This window comes from Eleutherodactylus coqui, chromosome 5 (genome assembly GCF_035609145.1).
Source record: "Eleutherodactylus coqui strain aEleCoq1 chromosome 5, aEleCoq1.hap1, whole genome shotgun sequence".
Taxonomy (NCBI): domain Eukaryota; kingdom Metazoa; phylum Chordata; class Amphibia; order Anura; family Eleutherodactylidae; genus Eleutherodactylus; species Eleutherodactylus coqui.
Window position 1 is genome coordinate 143,258,979 of NC_089841.1, and position 23,598 is coordinate 143,282,576.

A 23,598-nucleotide genomic window follows, 5' to 3' on the forward strand; every position below is an offset into this window, starting at 1 on the left:
GGAAAGCGGCTTATGAAGTTTTTTGTTTTACAGAAATACTTCTAGAAAATGTTCCTAGAAATCTTACCACAAAAAGCACAGTGCAATATTTGTTAGGCCTTGAGAATATCGACTTTTGCAATGGAACCCGATACTTAGAATGTATACCCAGCATTTGTAGCACACAGCTTTATGTATTTTAGATGCATTTTCAGCCACTAAATAGCACCCCAAGTCTTGAGGTGAAGAGAACACTACATGCAAATAGGATGACTATTGACTTTTCTCAGCCAGTCAGAGATGCCAAGGTGGGTGACATATAAATACTAAAACTTGTTTAAGACAAGTATCTTTAAAGGGGTTTTCTGAGGTCATTGGTAACGGAATACAGAATAAGTACACACAATACTCACCTCTCACTGCACCCATGCCACCCCACCATGCTCTATAGGTCCTCCACTCTTCTGTTTAAAAGCACTGCAGCGGTCCTGTGGGTTGTTTACCCATGTGACCACTGCAGACAATAGAAGGCCCAACAGGGATGTCCCGTAGACCTTCTACATTAGAAGCCGGGAGACGTCACCTGTCAGATGTTATGAAGTCGGACTGGCGCTGCAGTGAGTTTATATACTTTTGGGCATGGGTGACCTAAAACCATATAAAATTAATAACTCAGAAAACCCCTTTGAACTAGTCTGGCTGCTAGATGATTCCTCTCGATGCATCAGACTGACTGAAAGAGCTCAGTGATATGTAATGCAACGCTATTGTCATATTTCCAATATTGTACTTCAGCCTTTTAATGGTTCCTAGCTTATTTCAATTATAGACTTAGAGCCATTAAATACTGAATATGTATCTATCACAATACTAATTTCTCAATTTACAAATTAGACCATGCTGTAATGTCACTTACCTAATGTGCATAGAATCAAGAAGAGAAATGCAATCAACAAATATCCAGAATCCTGTTTAGAATAAGATAATAATCTTCCTACAGTTGATCTCGATATCTCAATTTCTGCATCCTGTTTTTGTCTGCCCTCCTGATCATCAAATACTTCGGAATAAGATCTTCCCTCCTGTCTGCAAGGTATCATCTCACCCAATTGTTTCCATGTTAAAAGTGTAACAGCCGAGGATACCCATGTCCACACCAAAAGGCTCCAGAACCAAGGATCTTGGACAGGTTTCTCCTCTTCAGAGTACAGCAAGAGCTTAATCATGGCATAAGAAGCAATGAGGTAGCACACCAAGGTCATAGGAATTAGGGACGCCTGCAGCCTGTGAGGACCGTCCATTTGATTCCATGCTACTCCTAATACAGCTCCAAGACATATACAGACTCTCAGCAGAGATGTTCCCCAGATATCCAGCATAGAATGAAATATATTAAATTGCATTATGTCTTGAATAATACTTGCCTTTTTACAGCTGCATATGTACAACAGGGTGGACATAGTGAGGTCACAGGCTGTGAATATGAGGGTGCAAATTATAATATGACGAGGATTCATTGTAGCTGCTTCTTTTAAGACCATGTAAGGTACATCTTCTGTGATACTCCTGTAAATGAACATGACACATCTTTCATTATATTAAGGGTATGTTTACATGTAGCGGAAATACTGCAGATTTTCTGTAGCAAAATCCAAAGTATTTCAGAAAAAGACACAAAGTTAAAATCCACACTATTTGTGTGGAATTTGACTATAATAATAATCTTTATTTGTATAGAGCCAACATAATCCGCAGCGCTTACATAGACAGGGGAATACAGAAAGACACAAGTACGAACATTACAAAACCGCGGTTACATAGTAATCAGTTGATGGAAACAATAGGGGTGCGGGTCCTGCTCCAACGAGCTTACATACTACAAGTAATGGGGTGATACAGAAGCTAAAGGGGCTGGAGATGTGCATGGAAGGGCGAGGTGGAGAGTGAGGGATTCTATACACAGACAATGATCAGACATTTAGCCGTGTGATGGCAGAATCGGTATGACTGCAGGGGCAGTTGATGGTGGCTAGCAAGGACTGCAGTCAGTAGGTCAGGGAACATGTTATCAGATGGCGTACAGAGGGGTTTGTTTAGGGAATGCAGTATGCCTCCCTGAAGGTGTGTTTTTAGAGCACGCCTAAAGTCCTGGATTGCCCGGATAGCCTTTAGTAGTGTGTTCCAGAGGACTGGTGCTGCTCTGGAGAAGTCTTGGAGGCGGGAATGAGAAGTTCGAATTATAGGGGCGCGCAGTCTAGTTTCGTTAGCAGAGCGGAGTGCCCGGAGTGGGTGATGGATTGAGATGAGGGAGGCAATGTAGGGTGGCACTGTGCTGTGGAGGGCTTTGTGGATGAAGGTAGTGAGTTTAAATTGAATTCTGTATTTAACGAGCAGCCAGTGCAGTGACTGGCACAGGGCAGAGGCGTACGAGTAGTGACTGGACAGAAAGAGGAGCCTGGCTGCCACATTCAGGATGGATTGGAGAGGGTAGAGTCTGGTGCAGGGGAGGCCGATCAGCAACGAGTTGCAATAATCGAGCAGAGAGTGGATGAGGGCAACAATAAGCGTTTTTAGCGTGTCTATGGTGAGAAAAGAGTGGATTCTTGCGATGTTCTTGAGGTGCAGCTGACATGTTCGGGCAAGAGATTGGATGTAGGGGGTAAAGGAGAGATCGGAGTCGAATATGACCCCAAGGCAGCGGGCATGTTGCGTGGGAGTTATGGTGGCGCCACACACAGAGATGGAGATGTGAGGAGGAGGTCGGTTAGTGGAGGGAGGAAACACCAGTAGGTCAGTTTTAGAGAAGTTTAGTTTTAGGTAGAGAGAGGACATAGTGTTAGAGACAGCGGACAGACAGTCGGTTATGTTTTGGAGGAAAGGTGCAGAGATGTCACAGGAAGAGGTGTATAGCTGGGTGTCATCAGCGTAGAGGTGGTATTGGAGGTAAAACTCCTGATGGTTTGTCCAATAGGGTCTGTGTAGATGGAGAAAAGAAGGGGGCCGAGGACTGAACCCTGGGGTACTCCAACAGCAAGGGGAAGAGGAGGAGAGGTAGAGCCAGCAAAGGAGACGCTGAATGAGTGGTCAGTTAGATAGGAGGAAAACCAGGAGAGAGCAGTGTCCTTTAAGCCGATGGAGCGAAGCATACTGAGGAGGAGTTTGTAGTCAACAGTGTTGAATGCTGCAGAGAGGTCGAGGAGGATCAGTAGGGAGTAATCGCCCCTCCATTTGGCTGTCAGCTGATTTCACTGGCCACAGCAGTCCTCTTCACCTCTAAATTCTTTGCATAGTCAGCACTTCCTTCACCCGGTACCCTCTAGTGAGTGCAGCACTCAGGGGAGGGGGTGACATGAATTTTTGTGAATTTTATCACCCATTTTCTCCCATCATTTAGAGAGCATTTTTGCTCTGCGATTGTTATATATGTGTTTCCCAGAAACGAAGAGAAATGATGAGGACTTGCATATCTAATCACTCATCTACACTGTTTAACCCCGCACATGCCGCAGTCATTGCTGACCTTGACATCTAAACATTATTAAAGAAAAAAAAATGTAAAACGTTTTTCCACTTACAAAAGACTTTAAGTATTAAAAAAAAATGAAAATAACAAAAAAAAAAACCCTACACATAACTGATATCACTACTGGTACATCCAAAACAACCCATACTATCAAATAATACATTGCTTATCAAGCATGGAAAATTCCAGATATAAAAAAATTAAATTCAAATTAGCCGGTTTCTGATCACCTTGCTTCCCCAAAACAACAATAATTAATTTTAGAAAATCATACATGTATCACAGAAAGGGAAATATGAAAACAAACAATCACTGAAAACGGCCATATTCTTACTGATACAGGAGGACAGATATCTGAACTCCCTCAGCATGCAGGAAGCCAACCTAGGGAGCCAATTACACCTGTGGAGGACACCGATGAGGCAGCCACTCACACAACTTCCTAATATAGAGGGGGTGGCTGCTTAGTGTGTACTCCTACACAGAGTAGTAGATAAAGGGTGCCAGAGCATTCTGACACATGTAGTGCACCATGCAGGCTAGTAACCTATGAATTATGCCATATCAGTTCGGCGGGCTGCTCTCCACCTCAAAAAGAGCCCTCCTGTATCGGTAAGTATATGGCCGTTTTCAGTGATTGCTTCCCTGTGTTTTATATTTCCCTTTCTGTAATACATTTATATTAGTGTAGGGACAATGGGAGATGCGATGTGAGAGCACGCTCCAAGAAAGGACGTGCCGTGATTTGATTCCTGTGAACAAATTGCTCATGTATATGACCACATTCAAAAGAATGGGGTTCATATTCCTGCGTCTCGTAATGCACAAATCTAACGTGATTTTTTTCGCCCGTGTGAAGCCAGCTTAAGGATGTGAGGAATAGGTGGGGGTGCTGCCAACCAGGTGGACACTTTACTGGAAGTGGGCGTGAGTAAATGGGAGCATAATTATAAAACCACTGGCTTAGGCCTCCTGCACACAGGCGGATTTGCATTGCGAAATCCGGAGCAGGATTCCGCAGCAAATCCAGCCCATAGCATGCAATGACAATCCGCGATTTCCTGCCCACGAGCGGAAATCGATTGCGATTTTATGCTCGTGGGTGAGAAATCGCAGCATGCTGCGATTTTGTGCGGCCTGCGCACGGCTGGCTTCCATTGAAGTTAATGGAAGCTGTCCGTCCCGCGGCACTTCCGCAGTGAGCACAGCGGAAGTATCGCAGGATCTGTGTCATCGCAAAGCGCCAGCGGCTACTGTGCTTGCGCAACAGAGTGCCGGTGGCACATCCACTGCACAGAAGGCTCTGCAGAGAAGACTCCGGGCAGGTACGCAGGGGTCACCGGCCGGACACTGGATTTAACTCCGCTTCGGGAATCCCGCACGCAGAATCTGACCCTCCCGTGTGAAAAAGGCCTTAAAGGGGTTGTCTCGAGGAAGCAGTGAATTTTTTTTTTTGCCCAGTCCCCCTAATTAAGCATACATTACTAAGCCCCCCTGTAAATGACTTTTCTAGCTGGTTTGTACTTACAGTTCCAGCAACTTATAAAAATTTTCCCAAGATGGCCGCCAGCTCTTTTCCCGACGTGCGCGCTCCCGAGACGCTACCAGCTGTGTCTCCCTGACAACCGGACGCCCCGCAGCCGCCGACCGGACCCCTGGATTGAACACGGCCGACCAGTCACCCACCGCCAGGCAGCAGGTAACTGGCGCAGCCCCCCCCCCGTCACAGCGGCAGCCCCCCCCGGAACAGCGGCAGCCCCCTCATCGCAGCGACAGCCCCCCCCCCGGCGCAGCCCGCCCCCGGCGCAGCAGCAGCCCCCCCGGCCCATCACTTACCTGGACGGCAGGACGGCGGGACAGCTGGGCGGCTTCTTGGGACAGCTGGGCGGCTCTGCACCTTCCTCTAACAGAGGATGGTACAGAATGGCCGCTCCAGCGCGCTCCCGAGCAGTGACAGCTCATCTGCGCATGCGCAGAAGAGCTGTAGCGGGGAGCACACTGAAGCGGCTCGTGCTGAAAGGAGAAGAACGGACTGCGCAAGCGCGTCTAAAAAAGCAAGCTGCCAGCGAATTTAGACGGAACCATGGAGACGAGGACGCTAGCAACGGAGCAGGTAAGTGAATAACTTCTGTATGGCTCATATTTAATGCACAATGTACATTACAAAGTGCATTAATATGGCCATACAGAAGTGTATAGACCCACTTGATTTCGCGAGACAACCCCTTTAAAGGTGCACCATTCCGAAAAAGAGGTGTTTGGAAAAAGAAGAGGGTTAAATGGATCTTTATTTGGTAATAAACCAGCCCAGAGCCTCTTCTTCAGCAGACTGGTATAGACTGCTGCGGCCTGTAACATAGCTTAGCTGTACAATATACTGTATGCGCAGAGAATCAGGCATCACCTGGAGTGAAAGGTTACATGCGTCCAGCCAGGCTAAGATGCTTTATATTTGGCATCATTTTTGCCATTTTTATAAAAAAAAAAAACCACAATATTTCACTTCTTTGTCAAATTAGTAAAGTCATCTCATCACCAGGACAGCCTGAGGCACAGAATTGCAGGGTTTTATTAAAAGTACTCAGCCATAAGGCTGGATTCACAGAGGACGGGATTTGTGGCGCAAATTCCGTGCGGAACTTTTATGCGGCAAATCCGCCCGCGGCTCCTAATCCTGGGATTAGCCAGCCATGTGAACGAGATTTTGCAAAAATTTCGTCCACATAGGGCGGCCAATCTGTTGCAGCAAAGCCAGTTGGAACTGGCGTTGTGGCGCGGAATTGACAGCCACAGCATGGCTGTTGCGGCCTCACTCCACTCTATGGGGAGAGAAAGCCACAATGGAATGCCGGCAGCTGAACCGCTCCAAAACCCACGGCGAAATGCTGCGGGTTTTGAGTCTTGCGGCTCTTCGGTGCAGCCAAGCCGTCCCGTGTAAACCCAGCCTAAAACTCCCATACCTAAGTAGGCAAACTGGAGGTGTGAAGGGGTTAAAAATCATATGTTCCTATTAGAGAGATGAATTTTACTCAAAGCAGGCAAGAAACCGACAGACGGGTAGTAGTAGGAACTTGGGAGCCCCAACACTCTTACTTCTAGGATAAAGGAGTGTCAGCAACAGAACTACATGCTCATACATGGCATTACTACAGTTCAACATGCACATGCATGACATTACTACAAGCTCATACATGACATTACTGCAGTACATGCTCATGCATGACACTACTACAAGCTCATATATGACATTACTGCAGTTCTACATGCACATGCATGACACTACTACACACTCATACATTACAGCAGTTCTACATGCTCATACATGACATTACTACAGTCTTATACATGACATTACTGTAGTTCTACATGCACACATGACATTACTGCATGCACACACATGACATTACTGCATGCACACACATGACACTACTGCAGTGCTATAAGCACATACATGACATTACTACATGCACACACATGACACTACTCCCCTGGTTAGTAAGCAGTACCCCGGGCTCCCGAGTACACAGCAGCTGTCGCTCAGCACCCCTGGGGATGTCTTCCCACAGCTGCTAGTGATGGGCACATGTCCTTCCTCCAGGCTCGTGTGACTTGCAGCCACATACATTTTTAATTAGAAGAAGCATTCTAGATTTCTCAGGCACCCGAGATGCCGCTTCTCTGGAGATCAGCGCTACAGTTCTCACCTGCCCTCGGGATGCCGCTCACAGAGACGCAACGATGACGATTCAACTTCTATTACATCAATTCGTCTACTGCATACACATGCTATAATAGGTGACGAGGCGCTAATAACGCCGAGCGCTGGGGAGGGTCTTGTGACGGCGCAGACAGGACAGCGGTGCTACTCACCTATTGCTGCGGACGCCGCTCACCCAGTAGAACCTGCAGCAGCGAGCCGGGTGACGTCACAACGCCACGCCTACACAGACCAGGGTAGCCGCTCCACAGTACAAGTCCCAAGTGCCGAGTCCAGGGCTAGTACACTCTGTCGCCATGTGCGCTAGTAGTGTAGGGGCATCATGCAAGATTCCCATTCTTGCGACCCGGGTTCGAGTCCCGGCTAGCGCAAAATTGTATTTTTTTTTTTTACATATTAGTCGCTTTCGTCCAAAGAGCGTCAAAAACGTAAATCTGTTAATTATAGGAGCTGCATGTGTTCTTATATACAGCTGGATTATACAGCGGAGAGGGAGATGAATACAAGTCTGCTATGCAGTTAAATACTGGACAGTATATTGTATTACACAATGGGGTGTGAAGTACTAATAGTGCCATACTGCCTGATGCAATGCCAATATGTAATCAAAGTATAGCATGTGTCGTGGAGAATGTGTATGGAAAAATGAGGGTGAGGAGAAATAGGCAATAACCTAGGGCTCTGTGGTGGGGGCACTACAGTATTTACAGATTAAAAAAGGAGTATTCTCAAGTGGATGAGATTTTAAAAAATCTTGTTCACATGCTGCTGACAAGCCACGCAGAAACTGACATGCGACGCGGAATTTAAATTCGCGGCATGTTAATTGTATCACTATCTCAGCTGCGGACACTCTTCTCTCTATGGGGAGAGATTTCCACAGCGGAATACAGGCTGAAAAGCTGAGTCAAAACCCAAGCCAAATGGCGCTGGTTTTGAAGCAGCCTTTCAGATGTGGAAATGTTGCAGAATTCCTGTACAATCATTCCGTGAGATTTCCGTCCTCTGTGAAGTCAGCCTACCAGACAGCTTCACTTCCATTGAAATCAATAGAAGTGATACCTCCTATTACACTTCCAGTCCTGACCATCGATGTGGATGTCTGGCCCTCTGCCCTGACAGTGGGCCGGAGGATCAGCTGATTGTCAGGAATCCCAAGTGGTGCACCCCGCTGATGAACTATTGATGACATGGTCTGAGGATAAGTTATTAATAGAAAATACCCGGAATATCCCTTTAAGTAATCCACTGTATAAAGAAGACAACTAGATATTGGTGGGGTAAAAAGAAACATGCTCAATTTAAGAAACCAGGTGTAGGGGACACATTCAGAAATGATCATGTTGTGTGACAACTGTTTGCCCCAATGCTGTTCCAGGTGTTCCTGTTCCAGGTACTCCTAAAGTACACAGAGGCTTCTCTGTGATAAAGCCTATGTAGCAATCATAAAGCCTTGTTCACATGGGCATAATCTGCGTTGCAAAAATCTGATATGGATAGATCAACAATATCACCGCAGCAGCAGGAGACCAGAGAGTGCGGCTGCAGGGAGAGAAGCCCTGACGCCGAGACCGCAGGTGACATCACCGGAGCTGCAGAGGAGCTGCTGACAGGAGCGGATAAGTATATTTTGTGTGTCTGTGTGAGTCTGTGTGTGCGTCTTAGTCTGTGTGTGTGTCTGTTGGGTATAAGTGTGTGTCTGTGAATAAGTGAGGGGGTGTAAGAGTGTGAGTGTGTAAGTGAAGAAAAACTGTAAGTGTCTGTATGTAAGGTGTAAGTGAAGCAGAATTGCGTGATTGAGCGAGAGCAAGTGGTAAGTATGTGAGCGTTTAGGGGGAAAAAAAGTGTTAGGTGTTGCGCACAGGCGGAGAAATGTGAGCGGTTGCGCACGGGCGGAGAAGTGTGAGCAGTTGCGCATGGGTGAAGGAGTGTGAGTGATTGCACACAGGCGGATGGGTGTGAGCGGTTGCGCACGGGCGGAGGAGTGTGAGCGGTTGCGCACGGGCGGAGGCGCGTTTGGGATGATCTAGTCTATATTCACTACTTCCAGAATTAAATTGTAGATCCCCATTAGGATGAGCTTCATGCCTGGCAATGTCATCAAGTGTGTTACTTGTGCAATGTATACAGTCCTTCATCAGCCGATAGAGGGTGCATACTGTTGCGCAAGATGTGTGCCCGTCGCACATTTGGAAGCCCATATCCTGGATCTAAATGAGCGACTGGCAACACTGAGATCCATTCACAACATGGAAAGGAGTTTGCTGCTCACGGTAGTATGGAAGAGCAGGGGAAGTGGGCAGCTAGCTGGGTGACAGATAGAAGGAGGGGTAGAGGGAAGAGAACCAGGAAGGCTAGTCCTGAACTGGCACAACCCAACGACTTTGTAACGTTGGCAGATGAGGGGGAAGCCATTATAGAGCCAGCACCGCTGCAGCACGACATGCCCTCTGAACGCCAGGGGGATTACTGCTCCAGTGAGAAGGGGACGGGGAGCGCAGGGCAGGCTAGACAGGTCCTAGTGGTGGGGGACTCAATTATAAGGTGGACAGATAGGGCAATCTGCCATAAAGAGCGCGATGGTCAAACAGTGTGTTGTCTTCCTGGTGCTCGAGTTCAACACATCGTGGATTGGATTGACAGATTACTGGGAGGGGCTGGTGAGGATCCAGAGGTCATGGTGCACGTTGGCACCAATGAACAAATTAGAGGTCATTGGAGGGCCCTCAAAAATGATTTCAGGGACCTAGGATCCAAGATTAGGGTGAGGACCTCCAGGGTAGTTTTCTCGGAAATACTACCTGCACCTAAGGCCACACTAGAAAGGTAGCAGGATCTTAGGAAGGTAAACAAGTGGCTCCGGAGTTGGTGTAAGAAGGAGGGGTTTGGGTTCCTGGAGAACTGGGCTGACTTTGCTGTTGGCTAAAGGCTCTACCGTAGGGACGAGCTGCATCTTAATGGGGAGGATGCAGCTATGCTGGGGGAGAAGATGGCTAGAAGGCTGGAGGGGTATTTAAACTAGGGACTGGGGGAGGGCAAAAAGAGAAAAAGGTGGTAGACAGTGTAGATATCAAGCTGTGTAATGGGAATGTGGGTTGAGCAGAGGGTGGGGTTAGTACAGTTAGAACTGACAGATTAGCCACTAGTACCATTAGTAGCAAAATGAATTTAAAGAACAAAAACATCCGTATAAATTGTATGGCAACGAATGCAAGAAATCTGATTGGCAAAGTGGGTGAGCTGGAAGCGAGAATGACTGATGAAAACTACGATGTAGTTAGAATAACGGAAACATGGCTTGATGATAAGTGTGATTGGGCGGTGAATTTACAGGGTTACAATCTCTTCAGAAGAGACCGTGGGGAACAGAAAGGGGGAGGGTTATGTATGTACGTTAAAACCTACTTAATGCCGAGGCTATGGGAGGATATAGGGGCAGGAGATAAACACGTGGAATCTCTGTGGGTAGAAATACAGGGAGAAAAAAAAAAAATACTGATAGGGGTTTTCTATAGGCTACGAAAAGCAACAGAAGAAACTTAAATCTTATTATTACGGCAAATAGAAGAAGTGTCAAACCACAATGAAGTAATTATTATGGAGGACTTTAATTATCCGGATATAATATGGGAAAATGAAACCTGCAAATCTCACAAGGGTGATAAGTTCTTGAGAACAATTAAAGATAACTACCTTACCCAACTTGTGCGGGAGCCAACTAGAGGGAGGGCCACACTGGACTTAGTATCAACCAACAAACCGGAACAAATAATGGGCATGCAGGTTTAGGGACACTTGGGAAATAGTGGCCACAATATAATTAATTTTCAGCTGTCATTTAATAAGAAACCTTATCAGGGAGTGACAAAAAAACCCTAAACTTTAGTAAAGCAAAATTTGATCAGCTCAGAACTACCATCGGTAACATTAATTGGAGCAACATCCTCAAAAATATCAGTATATATTCAGTGATGTCATTCTGAACGGCTGTGATTGGTTTATCGAGCGCCAGCTGTGATTGGCCGACGCTCGATCTAATCACAGCGCTGATGGCGGGGATTTCAAATAGCAAGCCAGCAGAAGCTGGCCTTACCAAAAGGGATAGCATCACGCCGGAAACAGCATCGTGCCGAGGACACAGACGCCGGCTGATAGGGGAGTATTGCTTTTTTTTAACCTACTATATACTCGAGAATAGCTAGGCTTATACTTGAGTCAATAAGTTTTACCAATTTTTTGTGGTAAAACTTATTGACTCGGCTTATACTCGGGTTGGCTAATACTCTAATATACAGTAAATAGTTTCTTTTCAAGCGTATTCATGAACGAAAAGGAAATGTCACATGAGATTCAGGGGAATCATCCACAAAGCCCTCCACAGCACAGCGCCACCCTATATTGCCTCCCTCATCTCAATCCATCACCCAGCCCGAGCTCTCCGCTCAGCAAATGAAACTAGACTGCACACCCCTCTAATTAGAACTTCTCACTCCCGCCTCCAAGACTTCTCCAGAGCAGCACCAGTCCTCTGGAACGCACTACCAAAGGATACCCGGGCAATCCAGGACCCGAAAAACTTCAGGCGTGCTCTAAAAACGCACCTCTTCAGAGAGGCATAACACATTCTCTAAACAAACTCCTTTATACGCCGCCTGACAACATGCTCCCTGACCTACTGACTGCAATCCCTGCTAGCCATCATAAACCGCTCCTGCAGTCATACTGATCCTGCCGTCACACGGCTAAATGTCTGACCATTGTCTGTATATAGCATCCCTTACTCTCCACCTCACTATACTGTGCACAGCTCCAGCCCCTTTACCTTCTCTATCACCCCATTACTTGTAGTATGTAAGCTCGTTGGAGCAGGACCTTCACCCCTATTGTTTCCATCAACTGATTATGATTGTAACCGTGGTTTCCATAATTTTTTGTACTTTTGTCTTTCTGTATTCCCCCTGTCTATGTAAGCGCTGCGGAATATGTTGGCGCTATACAAATAAAGATTATTATTATGAATAAAACAAACCCCCTCCGCTAAATATTGCATACTAACACATGAGGAAGTACAGAGCCGCTTAAAGAGGATTAAAATTAGTAAATTGCCGGGCCCAGATGGAATACACCCAAGGGTTCTAAGGGAACTAAGTGATATGATAGCAAGACTGCTATTTCTTATAGTTATGGGCACTATCAAGACCGGGGTTATACCTTTGTATTGGCGCATTGCCAATGTGGTTGACCCTTGGATTTCTGCCATAGAGTTGCATTTTAAAAGGCCACAGATGCCGAGCACAGCACTTTTATGTCAAGTGTGAAAAGACAGGGAAGAAAACTATGCAAGAAAGAGACAAAGATATCTCCCCTTCTCACATATTCTTCCCTATAGCACCGTTCAGGTTCCATTCTGGGTTTTGTCCCCATGTAGTTTTCTGCATGGAGGAAGGAGCCAGGACAGAACCAACTCTCGAGACAGAAAAGAAGCCTAATGCTGCCTATGTACATACATTGAAAGGCCAATTAATGAGAGACACCAATCTAGTGGCATGTTGTACCTCTTTCGGCTTTCAGCACTTCAGCAATTGATTGTGGCATAGATTCCACTAGGTGTTGGAATTGTTCTACGGGATTATTGGCAGCTATTGCAAATTAGATGCAGGTACTGATATGCTCTGAGCAGCTGACAGGCTTATCGGCTCATAGTGCCTGTGCCAAACTGCCCCTCTTATCGGCACGGTGCAAAAGAACTCTGGATTCATCTGACCAGGCAATGTTTTTCCACTGCTCAGGGATCTAACTTTGCAACTTTTTTGCCCTCTGCAGTCTTGTCTTTCTGTTTCTCTTAGCTAGCTATGGCAATTAAACTGGTTGTCTACTGTTATACTCCATCCATGCTCAGGAACAATAAGTAGTGCGTTTGGACACGCTAGTTGGAGCACTAGCATTATATTCAGCTGCAAATTGCTTACGCCTGTTCATGAGAACGATTCTTGACAACGCCTCTGTCCCCTTTCATTGACTAGCTGTTTACACCCACAGGATCTCCTTTTGCTGGTTGTTTTTCCTAAACCACACCATTCTCAATATACTCTCAACACCATTGAGAGAACACCCCATAAATGTAGCAGTTTTTAAAATCCTGTCTCCATCTCGTCTAACACCCATGACCATGCCTCAGTCAGTGATAATATCACTCCATTTTTTTCCATTCTACTGTGGATTCACACTGAAAATGATCCGATGCAAACTAGCTCACTTGATTCTATGCTGTATTTCGGGGTCACATGTCTATTTTCCATACAAGAAGCTCCAACTGCGAATCCCACAGATGTCTATAATAAAATGGCCATTCAGTGTATAAGTCTATTCACATGGGCATATAAAATACATTCATATTTTTAAAAATGCCCATTGGGTGAGACCTCATTGTGAGACTGGCTGCATGAGGCCAAACCACATCTACATGCAATGGCCAATAGCCACTGTATGTGGGCATGCTTTAGCCGTAAGTGGCCAGTCAAGCCTTGTGGATTCACCTTTCAAGTCTAAGGCGAAGGATTGAAATACGAATGCGTTTGCACGTGGATCTGTATTTGCTCCCTATCGCATCAGTATGTCTACAGTATTGCATCCGCATTGCATCTGTTTTTCAAATGGCCGTATTATGTAGCCCACTAGTATTTTACTGCCCCGTAAGTCCTCTTTAGCGCAAAGTATTTTTAAGTATTTGTAAGCCAAAACCAGGAGTGGATACCCCCAAAAACAGAAAAGATACAATTCTTATCTGTAAGCATTCTTTGCAGGTTCTATTTTCGGTTATGTATTACAAATACCGCCATGTGAAAATAGCCTAATCGTGATGCAATACTGAGGACATACTGATGCACTTTATCTGTAATATGTTCAAATGGCAGATCTGTATTCTGAACATTTCCAATACAGTTTTGTGAAACTGCTCTAATCATGATGGATCAGTTAATAGAGCCTATTCATTTCATTGGGAATCAAGTGTTTATATCACTCTATATCAGTTCAGTCATGATATTTTTTAAAAGGTAATTTACGACTGATATAGGCTGGCTGTACACAGGCGGGATGGATTTCGCATACAGAATCCCACCCTGTGCCCAGCCGACATCTGCGTGTACCTCCTCTTCTGAAGTCTTCTCTGCACTGCGGATGGTCCACACGGGGAGCCACTGGACATGTGCAGCACATATTTATTTATTTTTTTAAAAACCTCTGATTTTCCTTCCGCAAGGTCATTGTGGAAGGCCTGCAGATGGGACAACCTCCATTGACTTCAATGGAAGCCATCCATGCAAAAATAGAACGCGTGATTTTTCCTCCGCGTGCAGAAAATAGCAATTGACTTCCACTCGTGTGCAGGGGGGAAAAAAGAAAAATCAGTTTTCCATTGCATGTTATGGATGGTATTAGCTGTGGAATTCAGAGGCGGACGCCCACTCCGGACAATAGAGACCATTGGAAAAAGGTTTGTCTCCACAAAATGCTTGTAAGTGGATAATGGGATGTCAATAAAATGTAGCAAGAACAGAGTAGGAGACTTAGGCATCCACCTCTGGATTTCACAGCAAATACCGTCCATAGCATGCGATGGCAAAACGCGGTTTCCTCTACATGTGCGAAAAGAGACTGATTTTGCGCTAGCGGAGGAGAAATCGCAGCATGCTGCGATTCTATGCGGTTTCCGTGTGGACGGCTTCCATTGAAGTCAACGGAAGCCGTCCACCCCGCGAACCTTCCAAAATGATCATTGTGGAAAGGTCGCGGGATCCACCTCCTCGCATAGCGATGACACGGCATAACCTGTACTGCACATGTCCGCCAGCCGCATGACCATAATACAGTTTCAGACAGGTACACGGGGGTCACCGACTGGAATCCCGCATATGGAATCCCACCTGGCAGTGTGTAGGCGGCCTCAGGCAGCGCGAAGTTCGTGAACTTAGAGATTATGCACCAAAAACCTGCGAGTACTGAGCACTCCCCAAAATATGTGTAACATAGTTAACCTGTCTTAATAACATCTCCAGCAGAGTGGCGGGACCTCCATTCTGAACAAGTGGATCTGGGAGGGCACCCAGTAACAACGAGAGAGTATCTTGAAACCCGTCTCTTGGATCCTCCTAACAGAGGATTTGTGTGTGTACGTGAAGATCATGGTTTTCTGATTGTGCGTAAAAGAAATATTCAAATCCCTCTCCCACTGATGCAGGAAGGAGGGATTAGTCGCATCCAACTGAGAGAGCAATAGATTATAACTATGTAACAACGCTTGTTCAAAAGGGGTCTTACTGCAGGTGAAGCCTTAGGCCTCATGTCCACGGGATGACTGTTATTTAAAATCCGCAGCATTTTTCCTGCACCGGATCCGCGCCGCATAGATATGCATTAAATACGTGCAGATATCATTTTCCCCTTCAGGCGCGGATTGCGTGTGCGGGAAAAAAACACGACATGCTCCATTTTAGTGCGGGTGTCCCGCGGGGACAGCTCCTGCAGGCTTCTATTGAAGCCTATGGAAGCTGTCCGGATCAACGGTACACCCGCGCCTGAATTTCTGCTCTGCGCGCGGGAGAGCAGGAGTTAAAAAAAAAAAAAAAATTGGAGTGCCTGGCGCATGCACGCGGCACACTGCCAGCATGCCGAGCACATCCGCCGGGCCGAAGAAAGAAGATCCGGCTGCGACGGAGGGCAGGTCCGCAGTGTCCGGACAGGTGAGTAAATTCTTATTTTTTAGCATCATGTCCGCGGGAAAGGAGGGACCCGATGTGGGATTCTCCATGAAGAATCCGCGGCGGGCCCAATTTTTCCCGTGGACATGAGGCCTAAAGGAGGCAAGGATGCCAAACCGAAATTTTATCATCTGGTATCACAGCATTTTAAAGTAGCACGCTCTGACAATAAGGCCTTCAAGGCCCTTTTACACAAAAAGATAATCTTTCAAACCACTGAAAGATTTAGCTATGTATTTGCATAAAGTGTTAATGTCCATTAACACCTTATCATCTTCATTTGCATGTAAAAAGAGTTGTTTGCAGAGCCCAGCTTTTGTTTAAACAAACATCCAGCTGTGCAAAAATCTGCTGACACATTCCATTGTTCTCCTAGTGGCTGGTGTAAACAAGCCGCGAGGAGAATATTTTGCAGTCTATTAAACGATATGTATTTGCTCAGTCTTTTAGCGGTTGAACGATAGATTTTAAGTGAAGTTAAATCCTTCGTTCAAACTAAAAGAGCATGGTGCCGACGTTTACATGTAATGATTATCACTCATTTTCGGCCGTTTGGACAAATTTCGAGCAATAATCATTGAGTATAAAGGGCCTTTAGACCAAAAGGTTGTGTGCTCCTGCTGTATATACATAGCAGTAGCTTCTGAATGAACAATGTTGATGTACAAAAGCAGATTTTTCTTAAGGCGGATCTAATAATTAAAAAAAAGTCTATCAAATATAGCCATATCAATACTATTTATTACACCAAGCTGTAGCTATGTGTATATGGAAATTACTGTAGACTAAGATATGAAATTGAGGCACACAGTACATTTTAATACCTTTTATCAGAAATCATTATCAGTATCAAATTCTAGAAGCTCTGTTCATAAAAGGTAATATACAAGATACTAAAAAGGAGTGGTATTCAATTTATTAACATTTTGAGAAAAACATAAAATTAGAATTAGGCCAATTTCACACAAATATAATATGGGTGCATTTCTGCATCCACAGCACAGCCACAAATCCTAGCTTGAACGCAGGTGTGATTACACAAGCTACCATAGGGACCTAAGGTGCTGGGTGATCAGACAAGCAGACAGACAGGGATCTGCAGCTGTAATACGGGTGCATAAAAGTCCTCCTATTATGCTTCAGTAGAAGTATCCTTAGGCCTCATGCACACAGTCTGTACAGAGGCACAAAAATTTCCTGTTGCTCCATACAACAGACACTGAGCACTCTGTGCGGCATGGTGCTCCTGTCCACATCATGTTTGATGTATACATTTACTGTATATATTAAAAGAATAAAAAAGATCTTTGCTTCATTTTTTAAAATATAGGTTAAATGTATGCGCACGTTTGTATGGGTTTAAAAAAGGTAAAACATTTAGGGGGACATTTACAAAATGCTATATGCCAGAATACACCAGAATGCACCTCTTGGGCAAAAATTTTGCAGCTTTTCTTCAGATTGTGCAGGCCCCATCACTTTTTTGAAAAGTGGGCAGAGTTTGATAGAAGGGGCATGGCCTCATAGGATTGACAGATTTATGCACGATTTACACCAGACATGTACGCCTGGTGAGGACGAGGCATACATTTCTGTGAAGGCGCACAGAGCTGCCAGGATATGCTGAATAAATGAAGAGACGTGCACCTTTTTATGTGTTCAATGTATCATGGGAAATCAGAATAAGCCTGGCGCAGAAAATGCTGGGCTTAGTAAATTTACCCCTTACTGTTACATAAGTGAAAATTTTGTCTTAAAGTTTGATAATTAGAAAGTTAAAGGGACATTTGAGATGGCTGAAACTTTTTCTTTGTTCTACAAATTAAAAGCATACAAATATAAAGCATTACACGTGTATAGATCATCCATTCACTTCAATGTAAAAAATGAAGCTAATGTTTCATCTACCGTTTGTTTAGGACAAAATAGCGTAATGGAATATGCTATTTTCTCTTCCAAAAAAAACATAAGCCAATGCAAAGTCAGTCAAATAGTCAAAAGAATACATTTTTGGGACTACATGTGGCCTAGTAAAGTTTCTGGATGTGCTGAGGAATGTTTTTATACCTTTTCATATTCAAACTTAAGTGATGAGAACAGGGCGTTACAGAGATGCCTCTATAAAACATCAAGTGGAGCACACCATAAATTTTTTAATGCTAGATTTATACAGAATCCAACAGAAAAAAAAGTATTCCTCTGTATGAAATTGGAGGCATACAGAAGTCTATGAGTGCCATATTAAGGCCCTAATACAACTCAGATCTTGTAAAGGGCTGTAATAGTGTAGTGTGCATAATACTTGTAATCTTTAGATCAATTTTTAATATACTGCTTTCTAGAACGTAAGCAGAGGGAAATTATAAGAAAAATATCTAAATAGCACACCTTTGCTACAGAAGATCAAAAAGTCTTCAACAGTCATACTATGTAAAATGGGATATTTGGTTGGGCTGGATTCTGAATAGAGAATAACAATTGAGATGGAAGGACAGAACAAAAGGTTAATATATTGTATTCTTTTAATTTTGCAACCTGTGAGTGCAGAAGGCAGAGTGTATGTGTAGATGGGTCATTTCCACTGCTGTGAATTAACATAATTCAGATTTAAAATCCACAGCATATGTCAATGCTTTTGCAGATTCCGTGTGGATTTTTTTTTACCACACCATATGGGTTGGATTTCTTAATATCTTATCCAGATGGCTCGTACTGTAAGGGTATGTTCAGACGAAAGAATCGCTGCTGCAATTTCTACCTCTAAAAACTGCATTATTTTGTCATGTTTTTGGTACTGATCCACATGCAGAATCCCCCCCCCCCCCCCCTCCAACGAGCAAAATCCGTGAGTGGAATTCCAACATGGAAACACTATTTTCCACGTCGGAATTACGCACACGGATTTTAGAGGTGAAAATTGCTACTGAAATTCCGGAGCAATTCCACAGTGTGAACATACCCTAACTGCTACAAATTTTGTGTGCTGAAAATTCACAACACTTACATACCCTGCAAGTTTGAATATTGCCTTTAGTGCAATCACAGGGACATCAAAACTTTAAGGCCTCATGTCCACGGGGAAAATCAGGCCCGCTCCGGATTCTCCAGGGAGAATCTGCAGTGGGTCCCTCCTGCCCCGCGGACATGAGCACTGAAAATAAGAATAAATCAGCATAAACTTACCTCCCGCCAGCTCCAGGTACTTCCTTCGCTGCGGCGTCATCTTCTCTGCGTCGCGGCCGGATCTTCTTTCTTCGGCCCGGCGGATGCGCAGGATGACGTCGGTGACGTGCCCCGCGCATGCGCCGGCCCGAAGCAAAATGATTCGGCCGCGACGTAGAGAAGATGGCGCTGCGGCGAAGAGAAGAACCGGAGCGTGTGAGTAAAATCTGATTTTTGTCTCCCGCGGATCCGGACGGCTTCCATAGGCTTCAATAGAAGCCCGCGGGAGACCCGCATGAAAATGGAGCATGGTCCGGATTTTTTCATGCTCCATTTAAAAAAAAAAATCACTTTTATTGACCATCCGCGGGTATTTATCTACCCGCGGGTGGTCAATGCATCCCTATGGGGTGCGGATCCGCGGGCAGGAGAAGAGTTAAAATCTGCTGCAGATTTTAATTCTTCTTTTGCCCGTGGACATGAGGCCTTAAGGGGTTTTCTGGTCACAAATACTTATGATGACCTTAAATTCCCTTTAAAATACACAACTAAACAAAAAAAAAACAAAAACAAAACAAAACAAAAAAAACGCACCACAACCACAGCATCTTGGTAACAAAAACTGCATAGCATACAGTTTTTCCTGCTACAAAACCACATCCTGACTGGATCATGTGTCTTTATCCTAACTGTCCTTTTCTGTATTGTCTTCTGGGGATAAAACAGTCTCAAATTTAAATGAAACTATGTGGTTGTGCTTAAACTTTTTCATCGTCTGGTCTGCAACGCTGTCAAACACATTGTCTTGAGCTTGAAAAGTTATGGGCACTGCGCTTCTTCTAGACTTCTCAGCAGTCTTCCTCTGTTGTATGTCCACAGCTGATATGTTTGCCAAAACCTGCAGAAGAAAGAATACAAACACATGACAAACATCTATATGGTAGAAATGTGCATGGTACAAGTTCAACTGGGGAGAGAATGAAAAGAAAAAAAGAGACACCCTTTCACACCATGTGGTCCAGTTTTGAAACTAGGGCTGGGAATTAATTTGATTAATTTGCCCCATAGAACCTCACAATTCTGTTTTTTCACAGAATCTCAAAATTTGATTTTCTTTTTCAAGATAGCGGGTGCTGCACTTGCTGCATTCCCATTGAGCGGCTGGTTCCTCCCTTCAGTGTTGGTCGCCACATCTGTAAAGCTAGATTGGCAAATTCTGGAGGATGGCTGGAACCAATCCAGGGATTGGTGGCTTTACTTCCTGTCTGCCTCCATGAGCAGGAAAAGCATTGAGATTCCTTGCCAATGCGCTCCAGGGTGATCTTGCTGCCAGTCACCAGTCTTCACCATCACCAGCCAGCCCCATAATTCACCAGCCTCACTGCCGCCAGGCAATTTGTGAAGTTCTGGAAGTGCAGACTGGCATATGTAGAGGGAGTATAGGAGAGGCAGGGTTGGGATGCCAGCTTGGCATAAAATGTACAGAAAGCACTGATGCCGCAGCCACACAGGCCGAACTTGATCAGTGTCCCCATTGTCCAGGCAGTGCTCTCATATATGAGTAAATGTATGGATAGCTGACGCATTAGTTAATATCTGAGGTAGTGTTTCTGTCAGTGTGAAGTCAAATGATAGAACAGCTGCCCAGCACATTTACCCAGCCCTAGATGAACTTATCACAGCATAGCATGCAATGTGACTGAGACAGCAAGTAAGTTTTGGTGCAATATGGAACTAATGAACCTTTCACTCATTATTTGTATACAGATATGATCAGCTAGGCTTTTTTTGAGTCCAGTATTCCGTTATGGTTAGAGATGAGCGAGTATACCTGCTAAGGGCAATTGCTCGAGCGATCTCTCTCTCCCTCTCTCTCCCCCCCGCTGACTGCCACTACTCACCACTCCCCCGCGCCGGCACCCGAACCTTTTGTCTCGAGCGCGCAGGTACTCGCTAAGGGCAATGCTCGCTCGATCAATTGCCCGTAGCGAGTATACTCGCTCATCTCTAGTTGTCGTCCTTTCCATCTATACATCTTAGTCATATGAATAATCAGACAGATCGTTGTCCTGCTGAGTTCTCACCATACAGATTCGCGCCTAATAATTCGGATACTGCCATTCATACATCTGAGTTATACGAACAATTAGACAGATCGCCGTTCTGTCAAGTATATCTCGGCACGAATTGCTTTTGGGCATATCCCATCCAACAGCAAGCCAGTTTTTAATTTTTTTGTATTGAGATCTCACTATACGGGATAACGTATATAAAACTAGCTATCCCCAAATATTCTGTGTCTACCGAGGTCTATCATCATCACTATGACCCAGTAGTGCTTTTTCGTTGGTTTGTGTATGTTAAGCCCTAGTCATATTTTAATCTACTTCTAATAAAAATTATTTTAAGGAGTCTATAACTGTGAAGGGCCTATATGTGTGACACCTACCATCTGTCTTACCGCTGTCCTCTGTAACTGCACTCCAGAGGTGTGCTGGGCCAAATCAATATTCCTTGGGCACACAACTTCAAGATCATTAGATTCCTCCACAGCTTCGCTCTGATCAATAGTAAAAAACAAACAAACATATGGATTCATGTAGCTGTTGCATAATGACAATGGCATTAACTAGAAGTGCTAACTGAAACTATAGGTGAGAAAGAAAAAAACAAAACATAAATTTGAAATTGGGGTCAGTTGATTGATCTCCTTGGTCACCAAAGTTGTAAACATTATGAAGTTAGGCAAGTAATAAATACCAATGTCCCCTAGCCTATAAAGGTTCACATTTCATTTGCCATCACTTTCACGTACTGCAAGCGTTGACACACAAAAAAAGAAAAAAAAAAAAAAGGGAGAGGCTTTTCACTTAACGTTTCTCCTATATGGTTTAATTGTTTGCAGTCTCATCTGGCAAGCGGATTAACATCCTCAAGCATGCTCCCAAACTCACAAAGAATTCTTTCTGTTGAATGCGAGCAGCGTTTAGTGAAACCCCCATGACCTCGGTGTAGCTGGTAGAAATGCCTGTATGGGCCTGCCATATAGATTCTGCAACAATTGACTACCACCGGTACCAATAAAATTGGTGATCAGTATTTGATTGGCAGGCAGCACCAGGCACAGCCCCAACCAAGTGTATGGCACTGTGCCTAGGTAAACAATGAAGGCGACGTGGCCACTTCATTCAGTATCTCACAAATTAAATATTGATGGCCTAACTTAAAGGGGTTGTCCCGCGCTGAAACGGGTTTGGTTTTTTTTTAAACCCCCCCCCCCGTTCGGCGCGAGACAACCCCGATGCAGGGGTTAAAAAAACAAACCGGAGAGTGCTTACCTGAATCCCGGCGGTCCGGCGTCTTCATACTCACCTGCTGAAGATGGCCGCCGGGGTCTGCTCCCTCCGTGGACCGCAGCTCTTCTGTGCGGTCCATTGCCGATTCCAGCCTCCTGATTGGCTGGAATCGGCACGTGACGGGGCGGAGCTACACGGAGCCGGCATTCTGCACGAGCGGCCCCATTGAAGACAGCAGAAGACCCGGACTGCGCAAGCGCGGCTAATTTGGCCATTAGAGGCCGAAAATTAGTCGGCACCATGGAGACGAGGACGCCAGCAACGGAGCAGGTAAGTATAAAACTTTTGATAACTTCTGTATGGCTCATAATTAATGCACAATGTACATTACAAAGTGCATTATATGGCCATACAGAAGTGTATAGACCCACTTGCTGCCGCGGGACAACCCCTTTAAGTATAGGCCCTAAGTACTTAAATTCTAGAACACCTTTTTAAACTGGTGCCGTTTCATTGAACAAAATTCATAGTTCTCTCTTGTTAAGCACTAATTTTGTTCACTTTGCTGAACATGCATTATTATGCTCAGGTTTTATCTACTACGGGTATGAATAAGACATGTCTTCTCATTGAAATTTTTAATCCTGACTGATCATGTACCATTTGTTAGTTATTACTATATATTTTAGATCTGCTGAACCTGTAGTCATTGTAACTGATGCACGTTACTTCTCTATGGTATATTATAACCTACTGTGGAGTATATGATTTATCCTTTAGCCTGTAAAAAAATAAACAGTGTACAATGCTCTAAAACTGGTATATTAAGTAGTAGAAATATGACCTAAATGAGGTACTTACCATGCTGGAAACTTGAACATTTCTGTTAAACATAAGAAAAAATGGTGTGTATTTGGTTACCGGATTAACCAATGTCCGGAACTGAAATAAAACGGGATCCAATCGTTCATCCCAGTTATCCTGGTTGTCATTCACCACCCTCTTTATAGAACACTTCAGGTCCTCATAGGTCTGTTCATTCACTCCTGTATGGTCAGTTGTGTCTGCTGCAGTCAGAGTTAGAGAAATGTTCCATCTTTCACAAAGCAGCCGACTAATCTAGAAGGAATTGAAAAGAAATGTCTATTGTTTGGTTATTTC

General features: G+C 44.7%; 1 protein-coding gene and 1 non-coding gene across 2 annotated transcripts in view; one reads left to right on the top strand and one right to left on the bottom strand.

Moving 5' to 3' along the window:
• ABCB9 (ATP binding cassette subfamily B member 9) overlaps positions 1-7,266 on the bottom strand; it is a 47,263-nt gene extending 39,997 nt beyond the window's left edge. The window contains exons 1-2 of the mRNA XM_066603326.1: positions 7,207-7,266; positions 896-1,545 (exon numbers count right to left, since the gene is read on the bottom strand). Of these exons, the coding sequence (XP_066459423.1) occupies positions 896-1,520 (625 nt within the window). The 5' untranslated portion in view covers positions 1,521-1,545; positions 7,207-7,266. The remainder of the gene's footprint in view (positions 1-895; positions 1,546-7,206) is intronic.
• A 254-nt stretch (positions 7,267-7,520) lies between these two features.
• Positions 7,521-7,591, top strand: TRNAG-CCC (transfer RNA glycine (anticodon CCC)). The gene has a single exon. It is a non-coding gene; the product is annotated as a tRNA-Gly (tRNA).
• Positions 7,592-23,598: the final 16,007 nt, after the last annotated feature.